Source organism: Ambystoma mexicanum, chromosome 1q (assembly GCF_040938575.1).
Source record: "Ambystoma mexicanum isolate Mex_15411 chromosome 1q, UKY_AmexF1_1, whole genome shotgun sequence".
NCBI lineage: Eukaryota > Metazoa > Chordata > Amphibia > Caudata > Ambystomatidae > Ambystoma > Ambystoma mexicanum.
Window position 1 is genome coordinate 449,553,145 of NC_090922.1, and position 25,614 is coordinate 449,578,758.

Genomic DNA, 25,614 nt, shown 5'->3' on the forward strand with positions numbered 1-25,614 from the left:
AAAAAGTACATTGACAGGTCGTGTTTGCAATTTTATCCCTACTGTGATGTGTACTGTACCCATGATCCGTCACACGACGAGACCCTTAAATAGTTTTTTTTTCCTGCCATCGGGTTTGGCTGCATTTCGCAGAGTTCTAGTTTTATGGAGTTTGTTGCTTGTGATGCAGCATTTAAATGTAACTATTAATATACTTTGTTTGATTTCTAATCGCCTTCCTCTCTGAGCACGGTCGACGATACCTGCCAACGTTCAACAACAACTTTGCAGCTCTCCTGTATTCCGTTGCATCAGCGACAGCCTACAACTCTTCAGTTTTTGACCTACACGTTAGGCAGAGTGGGGGAAAAATATTTAACACAGTTTAGGAGAATGTGTCCACACTTTTGCCCCATAATATACATTATCTTGCTGCTATTCTCCTGCATTATCCATGGAGAAGACTCCTTTGAATTTTTTTTTTTTGGCCCTCTTGTAACCGGAACTTTCTCTTGAAGGATGTAACCATTGACGTCCGAGAGACCACCAAGGAGCAAGATGTCGAGCATGTAAGCTTTTCAAAACGAAGACGGTTGAGGGCTGACAATCAAAACACTGGGCAGCCTACACCATGCAAGCTGAAGCATCTTCGGAATAACCCTCATGGAGGAGTCTGAGGCTGAGCAGGACAGTCCCGGTTTAATTATGGATGCAGAGGAAGATGTTGCTAAGGAAACAAAAGATTCCCAAGTGCCAATCCTCCACTCCGTGTGGCAGGCGTCCAGCTCCGTTATGGAGGCTGCCCCTGCCGACAAGGGCAAACCTCTAAAACACATAGAGGTAGGCGCGTAGTACGCTCACTCCAAGCAAACAAAAGCATACTCGTTCTCACAAACCCACAACGCCCATTTCGACACTTTCATCGAATGACCTAAAACACAACAGTGGAACATGTACCCTCTGCAAGTGGCTCGACTCCTTAAACCTCTGTGCGAAGCAGTTCTCTCTTGACACATGTTCTGAAAACTACACACATGCAGAGTATTGCTAGTTCCACACCGAAAAAAGCTACACAAAAGCATAAACCGCATGTGCCGAAGCAGTTTTGATGATGATAGAAACGCCCAAGTCGAGATACACCGGTCGCACCTGCACTTTAGTGTATACACTTATGAAAAAGAAACAAGCCCAAGAAAGTCAGGAGGACAATGTGGTTTTTCCACTGCCAGCCACTTCTTCTAGTGGTGCTTGGAATAAAGATATGTTTGAAAAAACATTAGACAAACTTGCTTCTATCATGGACTAGATTGTTAGCAGTGTCCATAAGCCTCTTAGGTCTGAAATACTAAAACACTAACCGATGACAAACAAATGGAAACCACCATTATTAAGAAGACACCTGGAGCTGCAGCCAATGCTGGTTGGATAGTGGCAGAAGGGGCACTAATCAAAAGAAATCTGTGGCTAAGAAATTTGGCTTGTAATCCAGAAACTCGGGCCACACTGCTAAACGTGCCTGTAGAGGTTATTTGACCTTTTAACATGCTTGGTGGTACCTTCGGGTTAAATCTGCTGAGATAGCACCAAACTCATTTACTGTTACTGCCACTTCGTCCGCCAGATTACAAATAGCGGTAAGGTGTTGGTCCCCATTTATGGAGTTCATAGACTACTCCATGGGTCCGCCAGTTGTAATTCTGCGGAAATTGTTTATTTGGTGGTGAGATGGCAGAATTACCTCTAGCATTTTTCTGGTGGTTTTTCCTCCATTTTACCTCCAAACCCATATTTTGCCTGTGCAGTAATGCAGTGCTAACTCCATTAACACAATTTGTCGCCACACTGCCGATCTCATAATGCGCCCCAATGTCTTGTTTGGTAAAGCGGTAGAAGAAGCACTAAAAACTGCAAAGGGAGAACACAAAAAACTTAACTTTGGGACAAATGTCTAAAATTCTTTCAACAAAGATGTTCCTTTTCTAACAGCAGCAATTTTCGTAGTCGAGGTTACACAAGATGCTCAGGCCTGTCTGGCTATACCTCAGGTGCAGGCTCCAGCTCAATTTAGAAGAGGGTGTAGCAGAGGTAGAGGCCAATACACTCGAGGTTTGGGCCCTCCCACCAAACGATGACTGCTTCAGGTCCCCTCCCAAATCACTCCAGTAGGGGGTTGCATTACGTGATTGTCCCACGTATGGGAGGGAATCCCGTAGGACAAGTGGGTGTTGTCGGCAGTAAAAATGGGTATTTCACGGAATTCCAAAAACTACCACACGATCATCCACCAAGACACTGAAAAAATGTCTTTAGAGCACCAACAAATTCTTCAAGCTGAAGTAGACATGCTTCTAGAGAATAGTCATATGGGTCGTCCCACCATCGTGGCTAAACAAAGTTATTTATTCTGTGTACTTCCATGTTCCAAAGAAAGACAAAACCAAACAGCCAGTATTTGATCTTTGATCAGCATACATATGTCAAGCCTAAAAAGTTCAGGATGACGTTACAGGAAGTCATCCCTTTGCTCAAAAAGGGAGACTACATGGCAACACTGGATATGAAAGATGCACACTTTCATATATAAAAGCTGCCAGCACATTGAAAATATCTAAGCTTCAAAGTAGGGTTGGCGCACTACCAATTCAAGGTACTTTCCTCTGAGATCGAGTCAGCCCCCCGAGCATTCACAAATGGAATATCAGTTGTAGTGGAACATCTGCGCAGAGAAAGTATCCCAGTGTACACTTATCTGGACAACTGGCTACTAACAAGAGAGACACTGCATATGTTGACAAAATATGCAGAAAACAATAAATCCTCTGCATCAACTGGGCTTCTATCAACAAAAAGAAGTCCAGTTTAGTACCCAGTCAGGAAAAACTGTTCCTAGCTCCTATAAGTTAGACAATAGAAATGTTTGTCTCTCCCCTCCAACGAGAGGGTCTAAAACATACTAAAGCAAATTACTTTTTATGCAGTAGATAGATAACAGTCTAGAATGTAATGTGCCTTCTCGGCATGATGGCATCATGCATCTTCATTGTGCCACATGCAGGGCTACACATGTGTCCAGTGTAACAGTGATTAGCAAAACCATAGTCTCAGACCAAGGGCATCTAGTGCAGACTTTGCAAACAGTGTTAGCGCTTCTTTGGTGGACAAAGCAAAACTTGTTAAAGGGAAATCCCTATGTCAGTCCACCAACACACATCACAATCACAACAGATGCATCACTCTCTGGATGGGGTGCCCATTGCCTCCAACATACAGAACCGTTCCTGTCGACACACGCACTTGCCAAAAAAACACATCAATGTTCTGGAATTGCTAGCAGTATACAAAGCACTTCAAGATTTCCAAAAACACTAATAGTGAAGAATCTACTAATTATAACAGACAGCACAACTGCCAAGTTTTACATCAACAAATAGGGCAGGACTCACTCCCTAAATCTGTCCACATTATCGCAGAAGATTTGGAAATGGAGCCTGCAGAGAGGAATTTCTCCAGCATGTGGTCTGTCATGGATTCACATGCTCATGAATATTCCCCGTTGTCAGGCTGGGAATCCTGGGTAAAAGAAAAAAAAAAGTTTCACTTTCGTTTATCAAACTGTCTTTCTCCTATAAAGCAATCACTGAGCTCTGGGCCATACTGCCCCCAGCCAATGACTGCCCTCTCCCTAAGCCCCTTCCCTGGCAGCCATCTTCAGATTTTGACCCCACGTTCAAGAGTTGGGAGTCCTCGTCTATCGTTCTTCGAGCTTTTTATGTTTTTCGCACTTTTTGGCAAGGAAAACCCTATTTTTGTTCAATCAAGCCCCTTGTGCTCCATCGTTTCTGCATCCGATTAACGGGGATCCGTTTTTCAGCCACTTTCATCGCCCCTCAGGGCAGAATCGTCAAGTGTTTCTCTTCAATGTTTCCAGAAGGCCATCTGGCCTACACCGCATGCCAGACCATGGCAGAGGAAAAGACTGGATTCCCCTTCAAGCTCTGCACGAGCTGCGGCTTGAGGAATGCTTTCGCATTCCCAGTGCCTTTGTCTTCACCCAACACACAAGGAGGAAGATTGCGAGATCTGCCGTAGCTTTCCCAAGCTCACAGTGAAGTTTTGACACGCCAGACTTGCGGCCTGGCTTCAGTCCAGCCCCTCTACCAGTACACACGGGCATGCCTCATCTGGATCCAGCCAGTCAGAGCGGGCTTCTAAGTCATGTGAGGGCACTCCACCCGTGGAGGCCAAGATAAGGCTAAGCACCGCAAGTCCACTGCCGTCGGGGTCGCCACGCAAACTGGTCCCGCGACGGCCAGGGCGCGATCATCGTCAACATCGGCCTCGGTCACCAGCCATCGCTCCAGCTCTTCATCGAAGAGGAATTCCGCTACCCCGGGGAATCTGTGGGAGAAACCGGAGAAGGACAGGCAGGACAAGATGGCCGACCTACCTGTGAAGGCCCAGGTGTCCCAGGCTACATCATCCTCCACTATCAAGTTAGTGGTGGCCTCCCTTGCAAAGGCTGAAAGGGGCTGACCCGATCCAGGGTATCCAGGTGGCGGCCAGATTGGCTCTTCCTCCCAGGCGGGAGGCTTCGGCCAAGACAGTAATAGAATAGAATCTGGAGAAGAGGATGCCGGACCTTAGCCTGAGACCGACAGTGTCCTGCCTGGCGGCTCCATCGGAGGAGTGGATAGCGGCCATCATGGGCAAGGTGCAATGGCTGTTGGCACTGAAGATCACCACGGTGAGGACCATCACGTCGCTGCTCGGCATGATGTCATATATATATACCTGATCCGGCTCTGTAGGTTGCGGATGCGTTCCCTACAGGAATGCCTGGATGCCCGTTGGATACAGGTGTCCACAAGCTTCCAGAACAGTCTTGTGCTGGACAAGGAGTTCCGTCGAGCGATAAGGTGGTGGGGCGTGTGCTCCAACATTACTGGAGGCACGGACATCCAGAGCCCCCCATACCAGGAGACAGTCATGACGGACGCTTCCCTGGAAGGATGGGGCGCCCACACCGGACGTCTTCACGCCAGAGGCCTGTGGCTGCTGGAGGAGAAGGTGTTACACATCAACATTCTGGAGCTCCGGGCTGTGTTTTGGGCCCTCAACTCATTTCTTCTGTCCCTCAAGGCAAAGTGGTGAGGGTCTTCACGGACAACACCACCACAATGTTTTACATCCGGAAGCAGGGGGCACCAGATTCCCAGTGCTCTCCAGGGAGGCGCAGGACTTGTGGTACTGGGCCGTTGACCAGGGAATGTTCCTTGTTCCGTTTGCCCTGGCAGGAGTAAAGAACACTGTTGCTGACTCAGCAGGGAGCTGCGCTCTTGCCACGAGTGGGAGCTTCGGCAGGATCAAGTGGACAACCTTTTCCTCAAATGGGGCATTCCCCAGATAGATCTGTTTGCGACGCCGATGAACACTAAGTGCCGGAGGTTCGTCAGCTGGTTCCCCTGGCCGGGGAGCATGGGGGCCGCATTCTCCTTCCCTTGTGAAGGCCTGTTCCTGTATGTGTTCCCCTCATTGCCACTACTACTGCGAGGCATCAGTCAACTCAGACAGTACCAGTGCAGGATGATCCTCGTTGCACCAGCTTAGCCAAGGCATATCTGGTACCCGGACCTTCTCAGCATGTCAGCGTCCTCTCCAGTCAAGCTGCCAGTGGTCGCAGACCTTCTCGCCAGAGAGGGAGGTGCAATTCTGCACCACGACCCAGGGTCGCTGAACCTGAAGGCCTGTCTCCTGCAGCATTAGAGTTCGGTGGTTATGAGCTTCCGGTGGACTGCAGGGAGGTCCTCGCCAGGGCCACAGCACCGTCGACTTTGAAGTGCTACGGACACAAATGGAAGCGTTTTGCGACTTGGTGCTGGTTGCAGAAGATTAACCCTCTGAGGGTCACAGCCCCCAAATCCTTCCATACTTGTCATTGGCTAAATTGGGACTGGCACACTCCTCTGTCAAGGTGCATCTGGCTGCTATCTCCCGCTATACCAGGTCTCCATGATGGTCTTCCCTCTGGTCGCACTGTCTGGTCAAAGAGTTCATCAAGGGACTGTTCCGTTCGTTCACGCCGGTGAATGCTCCGGCCCTGGTATGGGAACTCAACGTGGTACTGACTAGGCTCATTGGGCCCCCATTCGAGCCTATGCATAAAGCTCTGCTCAAGTTTCTGTCTTGTAAGACCGCTTTCCTCGTGGCCATCACCTCTGTCAGAAGAATAGGTGAGATCCAGGACCTGTCCTGCAAGCAGCCTTATTGGACTTTACACAAGACGAAGGTGCTGCTGTGGGCGCCCTCCTCCTTCATGCCCAAGTTTCCGTCGGAATTTCATCTCAACGAACCCTTGGTGTTGCCTGTGTTTTTCCGACGCCTTCGTCGCCGGCTGAAAGGAGTTTCCGGAAGACTTCTCAGCTTTTTCTGAACTTTGGCCGTGTGAGCCATGGGAATGCCTTGTCCAAGGCTTCCATCTCCAGGTGGCTCTCCGGCTGCATCACTCATCTTCACCGGTTGCAAACCGACCGCTGCCTCGCTGTCCGAGAGCCCAGTCTACCAGAGCAATCGCTGTGACGATGGCGTTCCTGTCTGGTGTGGCCCTGCTAGACATTTGGAGGGATGCTACATGGAGGTCGACGCACACCTTCACGAAATTCTACTGTCGACGGGAATTCCAGGGAGGAGCCCAGAGTTGGCCAAGCAGTGCTGCGCAACCTGTTCGCTTGAAAGTGAGCCTGGTGAGGAGGTAAGAGTAATTGCTTCTGCTGAGCCTTGCCACCTTCTGTGGTTGTGTAATTATGTACCGCTGTGTATTCTTTATTCATGAGCATGTGAATCCTTGCCAGACCCCATGCTGGAGAAGGAAGAAGTTACTTACTTGTAACTATTGTTCGAGGGGATTGGGTCCTCCGACGTATTCCATATCTATGACAGTAATTACCACAGCTGTGCTGCTTCGGAAAATCTTTCTGCGTCCTGCGTCGATGACGTCGATACGCCACCCTCGAAGACCTCCGACGGCCGACGTCACTGGATGTTTTAAGTAGGACGCACGACACCTGTAGCCTCAGTTCTGTTTTTTCGGTGAACGTGTTCGGATCGGAGTTCTCAGCGCCTCGACTCTTTGGAGTTTCTGTTCTTTTGGTTCTTCGAACCTGTTTTTTTGTGAAGTTAAAGTCCTTCGTGATGTCTGCCTCTTCTTCCACCCCGCGTCCGCCAAGCATGCGACGCTGGAGGAATGGGCTTCCTTCGATAAGAAAATGCTAGCGATTCTCGAATCGCAGGGCACTGGTCCGTCCGCACCTTCGAGTGGGGTCGGTCGTGATCGGACTAGAGACACCGCTCGTACGCCTTCGGGCTCGGGTGGTAGGCACGATTTGCGGGAACGGTCCCGCTCGGACAAGGGGAATCGTTCTAGTCACGCCCGTTCCAGGTCCCGGTCCTCGACGCGTTCGAGACCGTGTGAGCCTGTGATGTCTTCGAGGAAGACGTCGACGCCTGTGGCGCCGAGGTCGTCGAGGAACTCTCTCGAGGCTCCGCTTCCGAGGAAGTCATCGACGCCATCGGCGCCCAGGATGTCGAGGGACACGCTCGGGGCTCCGCCCTCGAGGCCTGTGTCGACGCCGTCGATGTTGTCAGTGCCGGGTTCGGCGTCCACCCCGATTCACTCGACGCATTTCGAGGCTGTTTCGACAGGGTACCCTGGGGCACAGTGGAACCCCCTAGAAAGGCTCTGGCCAAGGTCAAGCATGGCTTTGTTCCCCATTCTGTGCCATCTTGAGTACATTTCGTAGGTGGATGAGGGTTCTGATGATGGCATGGTTCCTGATACGGTGCCAGATGAGATTCTCTCGGGCCATAGCCCGATTGAGGACCTGCATCAGTCCCTGCACGACGCCAGTGGTCTGGACACCTCTACGGAGGTGCAGTTTGGTAGGCCTGAGCCTGGCACCCATGGCGACTCCTCGTACCGACACCTTATGTCCAACTGACCCGGTACTGCCGTTCCATATGGCTCTACAGAGGAGGGTGGCGGCGGCGGCTTGGACTGCTCCGAAGAGTCTCCCGGCAGTGGGCAAGTCTTTGCTGCGAAAATACTGCCCAGCCAGTAGCGACCCCTGCTACTTGACCAAGCACCCCACTCCGGAGAGTTTGGTGGTGCAGGCGGCTATGGCCCCATCAAAGCAGGCATCGTATCCTACCATCCCTCCTGATAGGGACGACAAGCGTTTTGATGGTTGGGCGAAGAAAGTGTTTTCTTCAGGGGGTATGGCTCTTCAGGCGGCCAACTCCGTATGTGCCTTGTCACGTTTCATGCACACTCTGTAAAACTGTGTTTCCTTAGCGGCTGAACATATTCCCGAAGGGGACGAACGGGATGGTTTCCTTGCTATGGTCCAGGATGTCAAGGATGCCATGTGTGAGGCCGTTCAGTCGGGTTTAGACATGGCAGATTGCGTCAGCCGGTCCATGGCGGCGAGCACCGTAATACGCAGGTTTGCGTGGTTGCGGAAGTCGGGGTTTGCTCCTGATGTGCAGGCTCGGCTCCTCAACATGCTCTTTGACGGTGAACATCTTTTTGGCAGCAAGGCTGACGAGAGCCTTGAGAGGTTGCAGACCTCCAAAGCTGCAGCGAAGTCGTTGGGCGCTGCAGTTCGCCAACCTCTGCCTTTTCGTCCTAGGGGTCAGCAATGGAGGGGAGGTTCCTTTCGTTATTACTCAACCTTTGGTAAAGCGAGAGAAGCTTCCAGTCAAAGGGGCCACCGTAGGAGTGCCAGAAGTGGAAAGCAGGGTACTCGAGGTGCCAAGGCCGCTCGGGCAGTTGCCTCTTTGCCCTCAGGCAACGCCGCAGCCGCTTCAGCTCAGTCATGAGGCCATGTCCCATGGTTCGCCGGTTGGGTGAATTTGTCGAATGGCGTGCCATTACTTCAGATGTGTGGGTTCTGGAGATCATAGCCCACGGCTACTGTCTTCCCTTTCGGCAGAGGCCTCATAACAATCCACTGGGGAATCTCTCGTTGCAGAGTCCGGATCCGCTCCTTGTGCAGGAGGTTCAAGCCCTGCTGGAGAAAGGCGCCATAGAACTGGTGCCTGTAGCGGAGAGGAACAACGGATGGTATTCCCCTTATTTTTTGATTTCCAACAAAGACGGGGGATTGAGACCCATCATGGACTTGCACGGTTTGAACAAACTCCTCAGGAAGGACAAGTTCAAGATGGTTACTCTTTCTCAAGTCCTCCAGGCCCTTCAACTTCAGGACTGATTGGTGTCTCTCGACCTCAAGGACGCTTATTTTCATGTGCCTATCCATCCAAAGCACAAGAAGTACCTGAGGTTCGCGGTTGGCGACTCGCACTTTCAGTTTCGGGTCCTGCCGTTCGGATTGACCTCCGCCCGAGGGTCTTCACCAAGCTCATGGTAGTGGTGGCAGCGCATCTCAGGAAAAGGGGGATTCATGTCTACCCCTACCTGGACGATTGATTGATCAGGGCGCGCTCTCCCGAGCAAGTCCTGGATCATCTGTCCGTCACCTGCCACTCCCTCCACAAGCTGGGCTTCTCCCTCAACTTAAAGAAGTCCCACTTGACGCCAACTCAAAGGCTCCAGTACATCGGAGCAGTGCTCGACACGTCCCTGGGGCAGTGTTTCACTCCCCAGGTGAGGGCTCATCACATTCAGCAGATGGTGCACACGTTTCAGCATGCCCAGAGTCTCCCAGCATTCGAGTTCTTGAGATTGCTCGGCCTCATGGCATCCTGCATTCTTCTGGTGCCAGAGGCCAGGTTGAGGATGAGATCTTTGCAATGGGCACTCAAGCTCCAGTGGTCTCAGTCCTCCGGCAGGATGTCGGACCCTGTTCAGGTGCCGTCCTCGGTCGCCCAGGACCTTCTGTGGTGGGCCGCCGAAGGCAATCTGATGAAGGGGGCTCCATTTTGTCTACCCTGGCCGGAGCTGACGATCGTGACGGACGCATCCCTCACGGGATGGGGAGCTCATGCAAACGAGTTGACAGTCAACGGTCGTTGGTCTCCGTCGGAGTCCAGACTCCATATCAATCTGTTGGAGCTGAGGGCCGTCAGGCTTGCCCTGAAGGCTTTTCTGCCGACTGTGCGAGGAAGGAATATCCTGATCCTGATGGACAACATAGTGGCCATGCACTACCTCAACAAAAAGGGGAGGCAGGGTCCCTTCCTCTGTGCAGGGAGGCGATGCAGCTCTGGTTCTGGGCAATACAGTAGGAAATTTCGGTCTCAGCAGTTCATCTGGCCAGAGACGAAAACGAGACGGCGGACGCTCTGAGCAGGCAGAGCGTGATCTCTCACGAGTGGGAGTTGGCTCAGGAGATTCTCCTGGAGATCTTTGCCCTTTGGGGGACCCTTCAAGTGGATCTCTTCACCTCCAGTGTCAACCAGAAGTGCGAAAGGTTCTGCTCGCAGGAATTCCCTCCAAGAGGAGCCGTAGGAGACGCGTTTGTGGTGGAGTGGTCATTCCCACTGCTGTGTGCGTTTCCTCCAGTCCCAGTCATCCCGTAAGTGCTGCGGAGGTTACGAAGGTTCGGTTCCCAGATGATCCTCATTGCTCCGGCATGGGCCCGGAGGACGTGGTACCCGGACCTTCTCGACTTGTCCATCTGCCCTCAACGTTGTCTTCCCTACCGAGACGATCTGCTCTCACGGGAGGGGGGTCAGGTTCTCCATCCAGAGGTCAGATCCCTCACCCTTCACGCTTGGTTTCTGAAAGGTTGAGGGATAAGGATTGGGACCTCCCTGAAGACGTGATGGAGGTATTGCTTTCGGCCAGACGGCCCGCAACAAAGTCCCTGTACCGTTGCCGTTGGAGAAAGTTCTGCGACTGGTGCAGGGTTAAGAATGTGGATCCGTTTTCATGTGACATTCCTGTGGTTTGTCTTTTTTGCTTTCTTTAGCCCACAGGGGCTTGCAAGTGGGTACCGTTAAAGGTTACCTGGCGGCGCTGTCCATATTTAAGCGCTCGTCTGAAGAGTGTTCTTATTTTAAAATCCCTTTAATTTCTCAGTTTCTAAAAGGGCTCACTAATGTGTTCCTTCCGTCACCTTTCCAGGTGCCCGGTGGGGATTTGAACCTTGTCCTCAAGTTTCTGATGGGTGCTCTGTTTAAGCCTTTGCATTCGTGCCCTTTGAGACTGTTAACTCATAACACTGTATTTTTGGTTGCGGTCACTTCCGCTCGCAGAGTGAGTGAGTTACAGGCACTTTCAGTTAAGCCACCCTTCACTGTATTTCATAAGGACAGGGTTGTATGCATTAGAGTTTGTCCTTCCTTTCTTCCGAAGGTGGTGTAGGAATTTCATTTAGGCCAGAAGGTGGTTATTCCGGCATTTTATCCTCCTCCACATCCTGGTAAGGAAGAGGAGAGGCTCCATAGGCTTGATCCTAGGAGAGCTTCAAGCTTTAATATTTCACGCATGTCCCGGGTCAGAGTGGACGATCAACTCTTCATTGGTTACGCTGGAAAGCGTTTGGGACAAGCTGTGACTAAGCAGACTTTGTCTCGCTGGATTATTCTGGCAATTTCTGCATGTTACCGCTTGGCTGGTAAGGACCCACCGGTCGGCTTGCGGGCCCATTCTACCAGGGGTATGGCTGCCTCTACTGCCCTACAGAGGGGCGTTCCTATTCGTAACATCTGTGATGCAACCACCTGGGCTTCGGTCCATACTTTTGTACGTCACTACTCCCTCTATTCCATCCGTGGGCAGGGTCTGGCCTTTGGCAAGACAGTCCTTTGCTCTGCAATTTGATTGGGCATTCTAAATTTCTGTATTCTAAATTCTTTTCCTACCTCCTTGCTTTGGTACTGCTTTGGGAGTTTGTCATAGATATGGAATACGTCAAAGGACCCAATCCCCTCGAACAACAAGTTCCTCTCTTACCTGCTAATGTTCTTTCGATGGGATGGTCTGACGACATATTCCATATCGCTCCCTCCCTGCCTTCCCCGCTACAGAATTTATTATGCGATTGCAGCTTACGTTTCCGCAAGGCTTTGTGTGGTCAGACTGGCAGAAGACTGGTGCCACACGTTCTGTGAAAAAACTACAACTGAGGCTACGGGCGTTGTGCGTCCTACTTATAACATCCAGTGACGTCGGAGGAGGTCCTCGAGGGCGGCGTATCGACATCATCGACGCAGGACGCAGACTCCAAAAGATTTTCCGAAGCAGCACAGCTGTGGTGATTACTGTCATAGATATGGAATACGTCGTCGGACTATCCCATCGAAAGAATGTTACCAGGTGAGAGAGTAACTTGTTCTTCTCCAGCATGGGACTGGCCTGGATTCACATGCGAACCCTCCCGCCTGCCCCTCTGCGTCTCTTCTCTTGGTCCTACTGCCACTTTATGTGCTACCAAATCTGAAGATGGTTGCCAGAGGAGGGGCTTAGGGAGTGGGCAGTCATTGGCTTGGGGCAGTATGACACAGAGCTCAGTGATTCTTTTATAAACAGTCTTTCTCCTATAAACCAAAGTGAAACTGACGACGGGGAATATTCATGAGCATATGAATCCATGTCAGACCCATGCTGGAGAACAACAGTTACAGGTAAGTAACTTCTTCCTTACCTGCTATCTCCACATATCCAGGGAACATGACTGCCGAACAGATAGACTAAGCAGAAATGCAGAACAAGCGTGTGAGTTACATTCGAAACACAGTATATGACCTTTTCTCATGTTGGGGACATTTTAACATACACCTGTTTGCCGCAAAGAAAATGCCAAAGTTATGTCTCCAGGTTCCCACAGAAACGGTCCAAGGGGAACTCACTGTGTATCAGTTGGTCAGAGATATTTGCATACACTTTTCTGCTAAAACCGGTCTGGAACAAAGTAATCGGCAAAATGCACTATGCACATGGCCAACATAGGCAAATTAAGGTGACCGAAATCAGGAGCCAAGCTGGTAACAAATGCATGGAAATGTTAAAAGAATCCTGTAAACTAAATACTGGTACTTTAACAAAAGGAAAAGATTTGTATTCTAGTGTAAATATCAAATGTCAACCCAGTGACAGCTCAACATTGCATATAGTGCACTATCTACTTCACTTGTTAGACTCTGGTCTGGTCTTTAACTCATTGAAAGTCCATTTATCTGCACTGTCTGCATATACAACATCGCAAAGCAGGGTTTCTGGGTAGAAGATTCCAGTCGTTAAAATCTTCATTGAGGGGAGTAAAAGGCTTTAGCTCCCTATTTCAAATCCACTCACTGTTTGTGATGTAAATATTGGCTTAAGTAAGCTCATGGGCCCTCCCTACGAGTCTATGCATAAAGCAAGCCTCAAATATCACTCTTACAAAGCTGCTTTCCCTATAGCCATCACGTCTATTAGAAGGTTAAATGAGCTTCAAGCTTTGTCTGTAACAGAACCCTTTGCCACAATATATAAAAGCAATGTGTTCTTAAGAACACACCCACGTTTCTAACCAAGTTCCATGTCAATCAATTCATTGATCTGCCAGCGTTCTTTCAAGACCCTCAACTCTGCGGAGAGAGCACTACATACCATAGACTTTCAGCGAGCAGTCCTGGGCTACCTCAACAAAACAAAGCCAATCAAAAAAAGAGAAATTTCTTTGTTTCCCTAGCAACCAGGAGAGAAGGGGATCCTGTCTCGAATGCTACCATTACTTGATGGATAGTAAGATGGATGCAGCATTGCTACATGTTATCCAACAAGGAGCTACTTTTTACACCTAAAGCACACTTCACATGTAGTACATGGGCTACATTGGGCTTAATTAAAGGCTATCTTTAGGGTGGCCACATGGAGTTCAGTGCACACTTTCACTCAACATTACTATGTTGTCACACAATCAAAGAATGACTCTCAGGTGGGACAGGCTGTGTTAAAAAATATGTTTGCCTCTGTTCCTTCTATAAACCCACCACCTTCACCTGGTACTGCTTTCTAGTCTATGCAAAGCATGTGATTCTAAGCAGATCCACAAGCCTGAGAAGACAGACATTATGTACCTGTGATCGCCTTTCTGATGCTTGTATCTGCTTAGATTCACAGGCGCCCACCCTTCCTCCCCTCGTTGGGAGTAGAAGGTACTGTAGACAACATGTTTCAAATGTGGACAACTCTTCACATTCATATTTCACTATGCACTTAATGCAACCTCAGGTCAGAAATAAAACAATCTGATGACCTCAATGCGATCATTGGTACAGTACAAGTCAGAGTAGGGATAGTATTACAAACACCCTCTCGACGTCCCTTTTCAAAATTGAAAATTGTGTAATACTCCACACCAACACCTGGATGTCGGCCTATGCAAAGCATATGGATCTAAGCAGATAAAAGCTTCGGAAAGACGATTACGGGTATGTAATCATTGTCTTACTAATTATTTTGTTGGTGTGAATTCTGAATGTCTCCATTTCTTGTAGATTGGAAAGCCGAATATGGTGGCTTTACTTCGTACATTGCGAAAGATGAAGATGAGGAGGTAAGGAAACTTTCTATCAGATACACTTACTATTAAGGGTGGATATGTTTCAAAGTGGGTTCATTTGTCGTGGGTGTATTGAAAACAGTTGTGAAAGTTTGGTCTTTGCAAAAGAAATATATCCAAATTATTATACAACCTCAATGACATCATGAATTCAAAGGTCGGCTGTCTTGTGCATCAAATCTCTTTAGTGGTCTATTTGTATTTGTATTCTATATAGCGCCTTTGCCCAAATTGCTTAACATAGGACAGTCAACAGTACATTGAATCAGGATGCAAATTAGCATTCATAAGCAGTAACAGTTAATCTGTGTTCATAAATAGTAACAAACAAGTAGTGTTCATAAGAGTAAATCAATCAGTGTTCATAAACAGTAGCAATCAATTAACGTTCATTAGAGTAAAGCAGACAATCAGTGTTCATAAACAGTATAAATCAATTAGAGGATTGTAGCAGGTGGGTTCTTAGAGAGGAACGGAATAGAGGATAGGAAGCAATGGAGCGAAGGGACAGGGGAAGCATGTTCCAGTGAAGAGGGACTAAGAGCTGGAACGAGTGAAAACTGGATTGGGCACAGGGTGGACTGGGAACATTAAGTCTAAAAAGGTTAGCAGAGCGGAGGGAGCGAGATAGAGAGTAAAAGGAAAGGAGAGATGCAAGGTAGTCCGGAGCAAGTCCATGGAGACATTTGAACACATGACAGAGAAAGGTGTATTTAAGCTGAGAATAGAAGGGCAGCCAGCCGAGAGAGGAAAGGGGGTTAGAAATTGGGTCCTGGTAAGGGAGAAGACAGTGAGCGAATAGAAGAATGATAGATAGATGGATAGATGGATAGATGGATAGATGGATAGATGGATAGATGGATAGATGGATAGATAGATAGATAGATTTAAGTGGAGCAAGGCGTGAATGGGGAAGACCGAAGAACAGAACAATAGAATATTCGGGAGAATACTAGTGAAGAGATGAAGAGTTTTGTAGCGTGGAAAGTGAGAAGAAAAGGGCGGATTTTGCAAATGTTGTAGAGATGAAATCAACAGGCTCAGGATTTAAGGGAGATATGCTGGTCAAAGGAGAGATTAGAATCAAAGTAAACGCCAAGATTTTAGGCAGTGGGAGAGATCGAGAGACAGTAGGGAGGAAAAGAAATGGAAGAGGGAGGAGATTGCGATATGACAGTGTTTGCGGGAAAGAATAGGACCTCAGTCTTTCTGGCATTTAGAGTGAGGAAGTGAGAGGTCATCCAAGACTTGATGGCAGATAGGCAGGATGAGAGAGTCTGATGAATGTCAGGGGAGAATGGTAAGAAGAGTTGGGTGCCGTCAGCATAGAAGTGGTGTGACACTCCAAAGGATGAGGTAATGGGGGCAAGAAAGGAAGTATATAAGGAAAATAGAAAGGGACCAAGAACTGAGCCTTGAGGAATGCCATGGACCAGAGGAACGTGAGAAGAATTGTTGCTGCCCCAAGAGACAGTAAAGGTACGGTTGGATAGGTAAGATGAAAACCATGATAGTACAGACCCGAAAAGACCAAGGGAGGAGAGAGTGTCTAGGAGCAAAGAATGATAGACCGTGTCAAAGGCAGCGGACAGGTCAAGTAAAATGAGAATAGATGAGTCTTTGGAATAGCAAGCAGTGAGAAGAGAATTAAGTACGTAGGTAAGGGCTATTTCAGTGGTATAGTGGGGGCGAAAGCCAGACTGAGTCGAAGGAAGGAGAGATAGACTAGACAGGAATTATGAGATTTCTGAATAGATGAGGTGCTCAGGGAGTTTGGATAGAAAGGGTAAGAGGGATATAGGATGGAAATTAGAGACAAGAAGGGGGTTAGCTTTAGGTTTCTTTAGGATAGGTATGATAATTGCATGTTTCAAGGCAGAAAGAAAGGTAGAGGTGTTGAGACAAATGTAAAAAAAAGAGACGAGAAAGGTTACCACAGGTGGGTAGACTTTAGGGATAAGTGAAGAGGGGATAGGATCAGTGGGGGCAGCTGTAGGGTGAGATTTGGCCAGGAGGAGAGCCACCCCAGAGTCCGTTACGGGAGAAAAGTTAGAGATAGTCGTGGAGGGGGTAAGAAAGGACAAGGGACAGGGGTTATATGAAGGTGAAGATAGTATGTCCTGGCAAAGGGAGTGCACTTTGGAGGAGAAGAAATTGGCAGGATCAGATGCTGATAGGGATAAGTTGATAGACGGATCAGGTGTAGGAGGAGAGAGAAGTCGGGTTAGAGTTTGGAAGAGACGTTGAGGATGAGTGGATTGACCATGAAGAAGGTCAGAGAAGTAGGTGCATTTGGCAGACGTAATGCAGTTGTCGTGGAGGACGTGATAAGTGAAATAGGTTGCGTGGTTAGCGGGAGAACTGTGTTTGCGCCAACGCATTTCAAGGCAGCGGAGGAGGCGGCACATAGAAGAGAGATGAGGAGAGAGCCAAGGTTGGGCAGGTTTGCGAGTGGGCCGAAAGGAAGAAAGAGGGTAAAGTTGATCAAGGCTAGATGTAAGACAAGAAGGGAGTGTGGATGCAGCCTCATCAGCAGAGAGAGGAGAGGTGTGGGAGAGATGGCAGAGAGTGTATGCAGGTGTCATGGAAGAGCGAGGGGTTAAAGTTACGTAGGTCACGCCTATAGAAAGTCTTAGTGGAGGAGAGGGCGGAGGTGTTAGAGGGAGTAGGCGGGAGCAAAGAAGCTGAGATTAGGGTGTGATTAGAAAGGTATACGGGAAGAGTAGATATGCAGGAGGCAGCAAACGATGAGGTGAAGATCGAGTCGAGGGTAGAACCAGAGGTATGAGTGGGAGGAGTGGGAAGTGGAGAAAGTAGGTGTGAGTCAAGTATTGATAGGAAAGGGGATGTTAGATGAGCAGATAATACATTTGTGCATTACTTTGAGGCGCAAAGATGCATACCTATGTCCCATCCACGCAGGTTGAATTTTCTTTACGGCAGCATGGTTCTTTAACAACAAACCAAAATTTAATTAATTCTTCAGTGTGTTCTCATAGCCTATACTATAGAAAAATGGGCTTTTAGCAATAGCGTTCCTGTTGCACTCAAGTTTTGAAAGCTGGCCTGCAAAATGTTTGCCTTCAGTGTCTTTGCCCTGAGCACCCTCTTCATGAGTGTGACACACCGTTTTTACTCTTAGTGCCTGGTGCTATCATAACCCTAGCATTTATGACAACATGGGCAATGGGGGCTTGATGTTGGCAGCTGCCATGGTGACTATGCGCCCCCGGGTGTGACGGAAGAACTAAAGGTCCCAGCGGTCTCAGCTGCTATGATGTCACTCTGTGGCTCGGTATACCTCCAATACATCACCGGAATGTACCCTGGCTCCGCTATTACGGAAGTAAAATGCTTGTATTTCCAGACGCATGTGCTTTCCAAATGTTTGTGCTACCTGATCAGCAGTGTCGCGATTGTTGGTGCAATGATCTTTGGTTATGTCATTTTGGCTTTCGTTTCACTGATGTGTTATATAAGGCGGCCCGCTCAGGAACTTGCAGCCTAAACGGACAATTAAATGAGAGGCAGCAGGCACGATGTGAAGTACGTCGTTCTTTATTCGCACATACACCTAATTAAAGAACCCGGCAGGAAACACCAGTGATGTGTTTCCTGCCCAACAATGGTTAGACATGGAAAGGGGTGTCAGGAGCCCCTGACGACTAGAACGTTATATCTCGCCCTCACATAAACTACAACAAACAAGTATTACTCATTCAATTTCTTCAATCCACCTCGCGGGCGGACACACATTCCGTTTAGAAGGACTTTGACCAGGTGGCTGCACAGTTACCACACTGTCACTACCGTCTGTAGTGTCCACATCAGCATCCATGTAGACGGAGCAACTATCGGAAAAGATAGTTGTCGCTGATGTCTTCTCTGGCTGACATCCTGTCGGTGCAGGACTGGCCAACCTTTTGAAAGAACAATGAGTTCCTGGTGATGCAGTGAGTATCATTCTCCGCTGAGACCTTTGACCCTTTGACATCAGTCACTCCCAGTGGCCTGGGATGAAATGCAGGTATGTATTTCTGGGTCTGTCTGTCGCACCAGCACTGCATCTCCTACATGGATATCATGTTCCCTTGCTCCTTGTCTCGTGTCCGCATATCTTTTCAGTTTCCACTTGCCAACTATCCGTGTCACAGGCCCGTCGTTTCCTCCCGTTTTCAGGATCCATGCCTGGCACCTGAGGCAAACGCATGCAAATCCTGCAATTGGACATGAGTTCTATGGGGCATACCCCTGTGGAGCTATGCAGGGTGTTCCGGTAGTCTCTTAGTAACGCACATATTGATTGCATGAAATACCCATTGTGTCGAAATCCCAAATGTTCGACGAACATGGCAAATTCCTGCCCTCTGAATGGAGGCCCGTTGTCATTCTTTACCACAGTGGGGATTCAACAGTCTGCAAATGTTTTGTCGAGGGTGGGGATGATGGCGTGCGCACTTGTGGAAGATACCATGTGGACTTCAGGGTAGCGGTACATTTCGTCAGTGGCCACCAACACATATTTCCCATTGGCTAAAGGCCCGAACAGGTCGACTGCTGCCTCATCCCACACGTTTAATGGCTTGGGTGTCATTTGCAGCGGTTGAGGAAATGGCACAGCACCAACGGCCTTGCACACCAGGCAGTCTTCCAGCGCTGCCTGTATTTTGGAGTCCATCCTGGTAAACAATACCTTAGTTCTCATGTGTCGCTTGGTGGACACCATACTGCATTGACCCGCATGTGCGAGGCCTATGATGCAGTGTAGGGAGAGTGGAATGACAATCCGGTTTTCTTTCAAGATCAAACCCTGTGATGGCGTGGACAACTCGTCCTTCATGAGCGCAAAGGTATGCATCACCCTTTTCTGATTCTCGTCCAACTCTCACCTCACCGCGGTGCGCCAGTATCCAGTGAGAATTTTCTCCTTTACCGCTGACAGCACTACATCATTTTCTGTTGCTAGTGCGATTTCTCAAAGGGTCAACGCTGTGGCGAGCGCCTTGTTCACCAAGTAGTTGACATACTGGTCTGCCTTGGACCTCTGTGCCGCCACTGCAGCTCGGAGCGGAAACCAGGAGAGGAGATCTGCTGGATTGTTCTCCTTGTGAACAATGCTGAAAGAGTATTCCTGGAGACAGAGGCCCCACCGAGGGATTTGTGGGGGCATCTTGGCGCTGGGCTTGCCGTAGACAGTGGTAAGGGCCTGATGGACCGTCATCAGGGTGAAATGCTTTCCATATAAAAAGAGATTATGGTGCTCGCACGCCCACACCATAGCAAGGTTTTCTTTTTTTGCCTTGTGATGAAGCATGCTTGGCACTGGAGCGACTTGCTAGCATAGGACACAATGCACTTGGGAGAGTTTGATCCTCTTTTTTATTGCGCAAGTATGGCCCCTAGACCCATGGGATTTGAAACCGTAACTTTAGTCTTCAGCTCTGGGTCGTAGTATGAAATGCAGGCAGCCGGTGAGATGCGAGACTTGATCTTCTGGAACGCGGTCTCGCACTCACCGAACCAGAAGAACTCCTGTCCCTTTGCCAAGAGGAGGTGTAACCGTGTGCTGCTGGACCCAAGGTCATGATGTACCTCGTACAGTAGCTGGCCATCCCTAAAAAGAACTCTGCTGAGATAGAAGACTGAGTGGGTGTATCGACCAGCGCCTGTTCTTTCGATGGGATGGTCCTACGACGTATTCCATATCGCTCCCACCCTACTTTCCCCTCTGCATTATTTCTTATGCGATTGCAGCTTATGTTTCCGCAAGGCCTTGTGTGTCTGACTGGCAGAAGACTGGTGTCACACGTTCTGGGGGAAAAAAACTACAACTGAAGCTACGGGCGTCGTGCGTCCTACTTATCACATCGTGTGATGTCGGCCGTCGGAGGAGGTCCTCGGGGACGGCGCATCGACGTCATCGACGCAGGATGCAGACGCCGAAAATTTTCCAAAGCAGCACAGCTGTGGTGATTACTGTCAAAGATATGGAATACGTCGTCGGACCATCCCATCGAAAGAACGTTGCCAGGTAAGAGAGTAACTTGTTCATCTATGCTTAGAAAGTCATTAGCCCCCAAGCTGATCCCTAATTTATAACAGATGTTCAATTTCTCGGGCAACAGAAGAAATCGCCAAAACCTGTCGTACACTGTTCAGTCCTATCATACAATACAAAGTAAGTGGTTTCTCCTGGGAAAGCTTTTCCATGGTTTACTCAGTCTGGACCCTCGTTTTCTCTTCCTGCATTCATTTCCTCCCTCTCCCATGTCTCAGGCTTTGTAGACCTTTCTTTGGCTTAACCTCATCCTCTTGGTCTTACACTTAATAGGCGTCGGCGCTCCTCGCTTCAGTGTTTGGTTTATTACCAACTGCTGGTACTTAACCTTAACAGACTGGTCTCTTAGACCTTCGCATTCAGGAGCAGTCTTTCCCTGACCGCATGGTTTTCAGCATTCACAGGTTCAGGTCTCACCATCACCTGATTCCCAGCATTCACTTGGGTCAGTGTCTCCTCATGACTTGGTTCGCTGCTTTCATTTGGTTAGGTCTCCATGAACTGATTCTCAGCATTGTATCTGGGCCTGGGATGGCCAGTAATTCCTCCAGCAAAGTAGCCACCTTGTACTAAATTCAGAAGGAAGTGGCAAGGAAAACATCCTTCTGCCCTGTCTGCTGATTTTACTGAGCGTATCCAGGCTTTTATTAGACATAGAATTTCCTTACTTGTACCACCCTTTGTGATTGGCTTGAATAGGGTTTTGTCTCTTTGTTGGGTTTGGGCTATTCATTCAGTTTCCCCTAATGGTTCTTTCAATTGTTAGTAATGATAGCCTCTGCATTGGTTAGTTAGTGGATTTCGCTCACCTATTGTCTTCGCGGTTTTAAAAGGCGATACACTGTCAGAGCCATCTTGGATTCTCTTTTGTAGCAGCTCTTCAGTATTCAGCATTCCATGACCTCCAGAGACCCCGTGCAGCATCTCTCTCTGACCTTGATTCACTTTTTATTTTTTTTAATTTAATTTTAATGGGTTATTTATAACGCGCTTAATACCCAGAGGTTTTCTAAGCGCGGACCCGGGGTTCGAACTTGCGTTGCCTCTGAGCTATCCTCCCGGGACGCGTTGCTCTGTTTCCTCTTTTTATATAGGGCTTGTTGGGAAACCGTTGTTTGAGAAATCCTCAAACTTCATGTGTTTGTAGAAGAATGCAGAGTACTTCTGACCTAACATGTGCTATCCACAACAGGATCTTTGCATGATAGTCCCGTTTGGGAGTTGAGTATTTCAACAAACCTTAAGGTGGTGTTTTGGGCACTGCTGATGGAATACCATGCCTTGATTGGTGAAGCGGGAGCTATATCGGGTCTCGACTGGAACAATCTGGTCCCTTCAGGCATGCCCCCAACATAAAAGAATGGGGAGTTCTACCAACTCTCCACACTCGACATGCCAATTCTTGTCTACTTGCTAGGTTAACAGGTATGCTCTGCATAGCAGCTTGGAGTTCTTCACCCATTTTTCACTTTTGCCAGGGTATTGCATGGACCACCCCATACTAGGTTTTATCTTTTACCAAAAAGGTTTTGAGACGGGCACAGTTTCCTCCAGTATTTAAGACCCAATTGCTCTTTATTTATTTTATTGCCCCTTTTACTGTATTGCCGCACTCGTTGCTAGAATTGCTCAGCCTTCCTCATCTTCAAGAGTTTTAGAAATTCACTGATGGCAAAACAGAAAGTACATACTTATTTTAGCCGTGCACGTTGGTTCAGTGACTCCTTTCAAAATCTCACTGGTGCTAGGCAAGGATACGCAAGTCCTTCTTCTAAGAGCAACCCAAGGTGCCACAGGCGTATAAAACTGTCTTTACATCAAGGCACTTTACTGACCTAAAGCTACCAGCACCAGTGCTGAGATGCCACCAAGACGTAAACACACAAGCACATACACAGATGTCCTTTCCAGTACTAAACCCATCATTGCATGCACTGAGGTGCATTTTAGCCGTGAAGCTAAAAGTACCTTACCGGTTTCTGTTTAGGGGGATGTACTGAACCATTTTGCCCCCATGAGTCCCTGCCACGTCTGTCACTCTGGGGGGCGCAATTCTGTACTGTTTGTGCACCTTGGGGAACCTTAAGGCACCTAAGCCCATAGTGTCCATGGGCAGATACGTTTGCCTAGACAGTGGGCTCAGGTTGGTGGCAGTGGAATCTTATGCCATGGCTGTGCCATGTGTGGCTATTGTATGAAGCAGGGAGCCACCCGATGAGACTTAAAATAACGGCGCCAGTTTGTAACCTAGCAACTGTACTTTGTTGCTCTTTGTATTTGTGTTGACTAGCAATGTACCTATGTGTGAGGATGTTTAAGATTCCTGGAATACTCATCCCTTAAACGTGTTCCAATGCAAATGGCCACACATGTTTGTATCTGGTGACCAGCCTGGATTTCCTGGCCACCAACAGATTGAATAGTGCATCAGTCTCTTATTTATTTGGAGGTTTGGATCGCCCTCAAGCCTCCGGTTCAGGGTTATAAGCGGACATTCTGCACCAGTATTTTGTGAATGCTGAGATCGTATTCTAGATCTCAGGAGGAATGACACACCGGATGATGGCAACTTATGTTATGCACCAGCATCTCTTAAACCTCTGGAAACCTGATGGCTAAGTTCTGCTTGTCTTGTGATCAGAAGCAGCTCTGTGTGGTGCTCCCTCCTCTTGATACGTCTGGACAAGTCGGATCACTATCTATGCAGGGCATTTTCATGCATTTCCTTCCTAAGGGTTTGCCTTGACTGCTCAGCCATACTACTACTTAGATTTAGGTTGGCTCGGAGGAAAAGCCCAATAAGACAAGCAGGTTGAGATATCTGAGCCCTAGAAATAAAGCCTGTCTGGCACACCGACCGGGGTGCCCCATAGCACACTTGGATCATTAGCACAAAGGGTTATCTTCCACCTCATCGCACTTTGTATTTGGAGCACAAGAGACAACAAATAAGACTAGGCGGGTGCAGCACCTCAGTCTCTTAAATGCACCAGTATGATTAAGCCTTCCATTGTGGCAAAAGCCCTCACTGATTTCTGCCAAGCATTGAAATAAATGCAAGAAACCTAAAATGGATGATCCTCGCTCGTACAGCAAACCATTCAACTTCCAGTCTGCCCAATCTGCGCATGCAGTCGTGCTCCCTACTTCTCCAGGAAGTTAACTTCCATGCTCAAGACTACCTCCCACGGAGAACTCTGGCTCTCTCCTGAGACCCCAGTCACACGCATTAAATTGGTTAACCTGGCATCCAGTAGAGATTCAGGCTTCTACAACCTGAGACTGAAACCTACCATTCTGATCCTCCTGCCAAGAATGTCAGGGCTGCCTAAGGAACATGACAGCAGATATGCCCTTCCTCGTCAAGGTTCCTTAATGTTAATTCCACTTCTGTGACCCATTTTGTGACTTTCACAGGCCCCACCAAAATTCGTAGGTATTCTGCCATTCAACCCACAAGCTTCATGGTGGGACCTGTCTGACATGGCACAACTGACCAGCATAACGCCTCCCCTGGATACAGAGGCATGCAAGCATCATGTTAGTCTGCCACCAGAACACATTAGTACAAGGACCTGCAAACCTGCAGCTCTGGAGATGTTTTAAACTGCTCCAATGAACCCTCCCCATTGAATATACTGGCAGTGGATAACTGATGGGAGTTGTAGTACAAAACATCTGGAAAGCCAATGCTACATTAATGATGTGCACCCTGTTGCTTTCCCCTATTTCCTTTAAAGGACAGGACACTGGTTGCAGCCCTGTTCAGAAGCTGACAAATATGAGAAGATCCTCTACAAAAAGTGTTTCTCCAGCATGGGGTCTGGCATGGATTCACATGCTCATGAATATTCCCCGTCGTCAGGCTGGGAATCCTCGGTAAAGAAAAAATCAGTATCAGTTTCGTTTCTGATCTGTCTTTCGTAGTAGTAACCAATCACTGATCTCGGCGTCATACTGACCACAGCCAATGACTGCCCTCTACCTAAGCCCCGCCTCTGGCAGCCATCTTCAGATTTTTACCGCACGTTCAAGTGTTGGGATCCTCGTGCTATTGCTCTCGAGCGTTAGTGCTATTTCTCCATAAACTACGCCAAGTCCCACCTGGTGCCCGCGCAAGACGCACTATTTCTGGGAGCGAAGCTCGACACAGTGTCGCTTCTGGCCTCTCCGTCGGAGGAAAGGACGAGGGCCATCTTGGGCAAGGTGCAACAGATGCTGGTTGTGGACGCGGCCAGAGTGAGGTCCATCAAGTCCCTCCTCGGAATGATGTCTTCTTGCTTTTACCTCATCCGCCTGTGCAGGCTCCGGATGCGCCCGTTGCAGGAGTTCCTGGTCGCGCGCCGGATCCAGACGACGGGCAGCTTCGAGGAGAGGATCACACTCGACGGACGAGAGATTCCGACGAGCGATCCGGTGGTGGGGCACCCGCGCGCATCTGACGGCGGGCATGGACTTCCAGACCCCCGGCCACCAGGAGACAGTGACCACGGATGCCTCCCTGGAAGGTTGGGGAGCGCACACCGAAAATCTGCACGCGAGAGGCCTTTGGCTCCCGACGGAGAAGTCCCTCCATATCAACGTCATGGAGCTCCGTGCAGTGTTTTGGGCCCTCCGGTCCTTTCTTCCGTCCCTCAAGGGCAAGGTGGTGAGGATCTTCACCGACAATACCACCACCATGTTCTACATCAGGAAACAGGGCGGAACCAGGTCCCGAGCCCTGTCCATGGAGGCGCAGGATCTGTGGCATTGGGCCGTCGCCCAAGGGATGTTTCTGGTGCCGTTTCATCTGGCAGGGATAAAAAACACCATCGCCGACTCACTCAGCAGGAAGCTGCGCTCGTGCCACGTGTGGGAACTACGACAGGATCTAGTGGACCGCCTCTTCCGACGGTGGGGCACACCCCAGATCGATCTGTTTGCGACGGCGACGAACTCCAAGTGCCGGAGGTTCGCCAGCAGGTTTCCCCAGCCGAGGAGCATGGGCGATGCTTTCTCGTTCCCCTGGTAGGGCCTGTTTCTATACGCGTTCCCTCCATTGCCATTGCTGATCCGGCTCATCAACCAGCT

The 25,614-nt window shown here is 49.0% G+C and overlaps 1 protein-coding gene across 1 annotated transcript in view; it reads left to right on the forward strand.

The window, feature by feature from the left end:
• OGFOD1 (2-oxoglutarate and iron dependent oxygenase domain containing 1) overlaps positions 1 to 25,614 on the forward strand; it is a 574,156-nt gene that overhangs the window by 475,654 nt on the left and 72,888 nt on the right. The window contains exon 12 of the mRNA XM_069640278.1: positions 14,422 to 14,480. Within this exon, the coding sequence (XP_069496379.1) occupies positions 14,422 to 14,480 (59 nt within the window). The remainder of the gene's footprint in view (positions 1 to 14,421; positions 14,481 to 25,614) is intronic.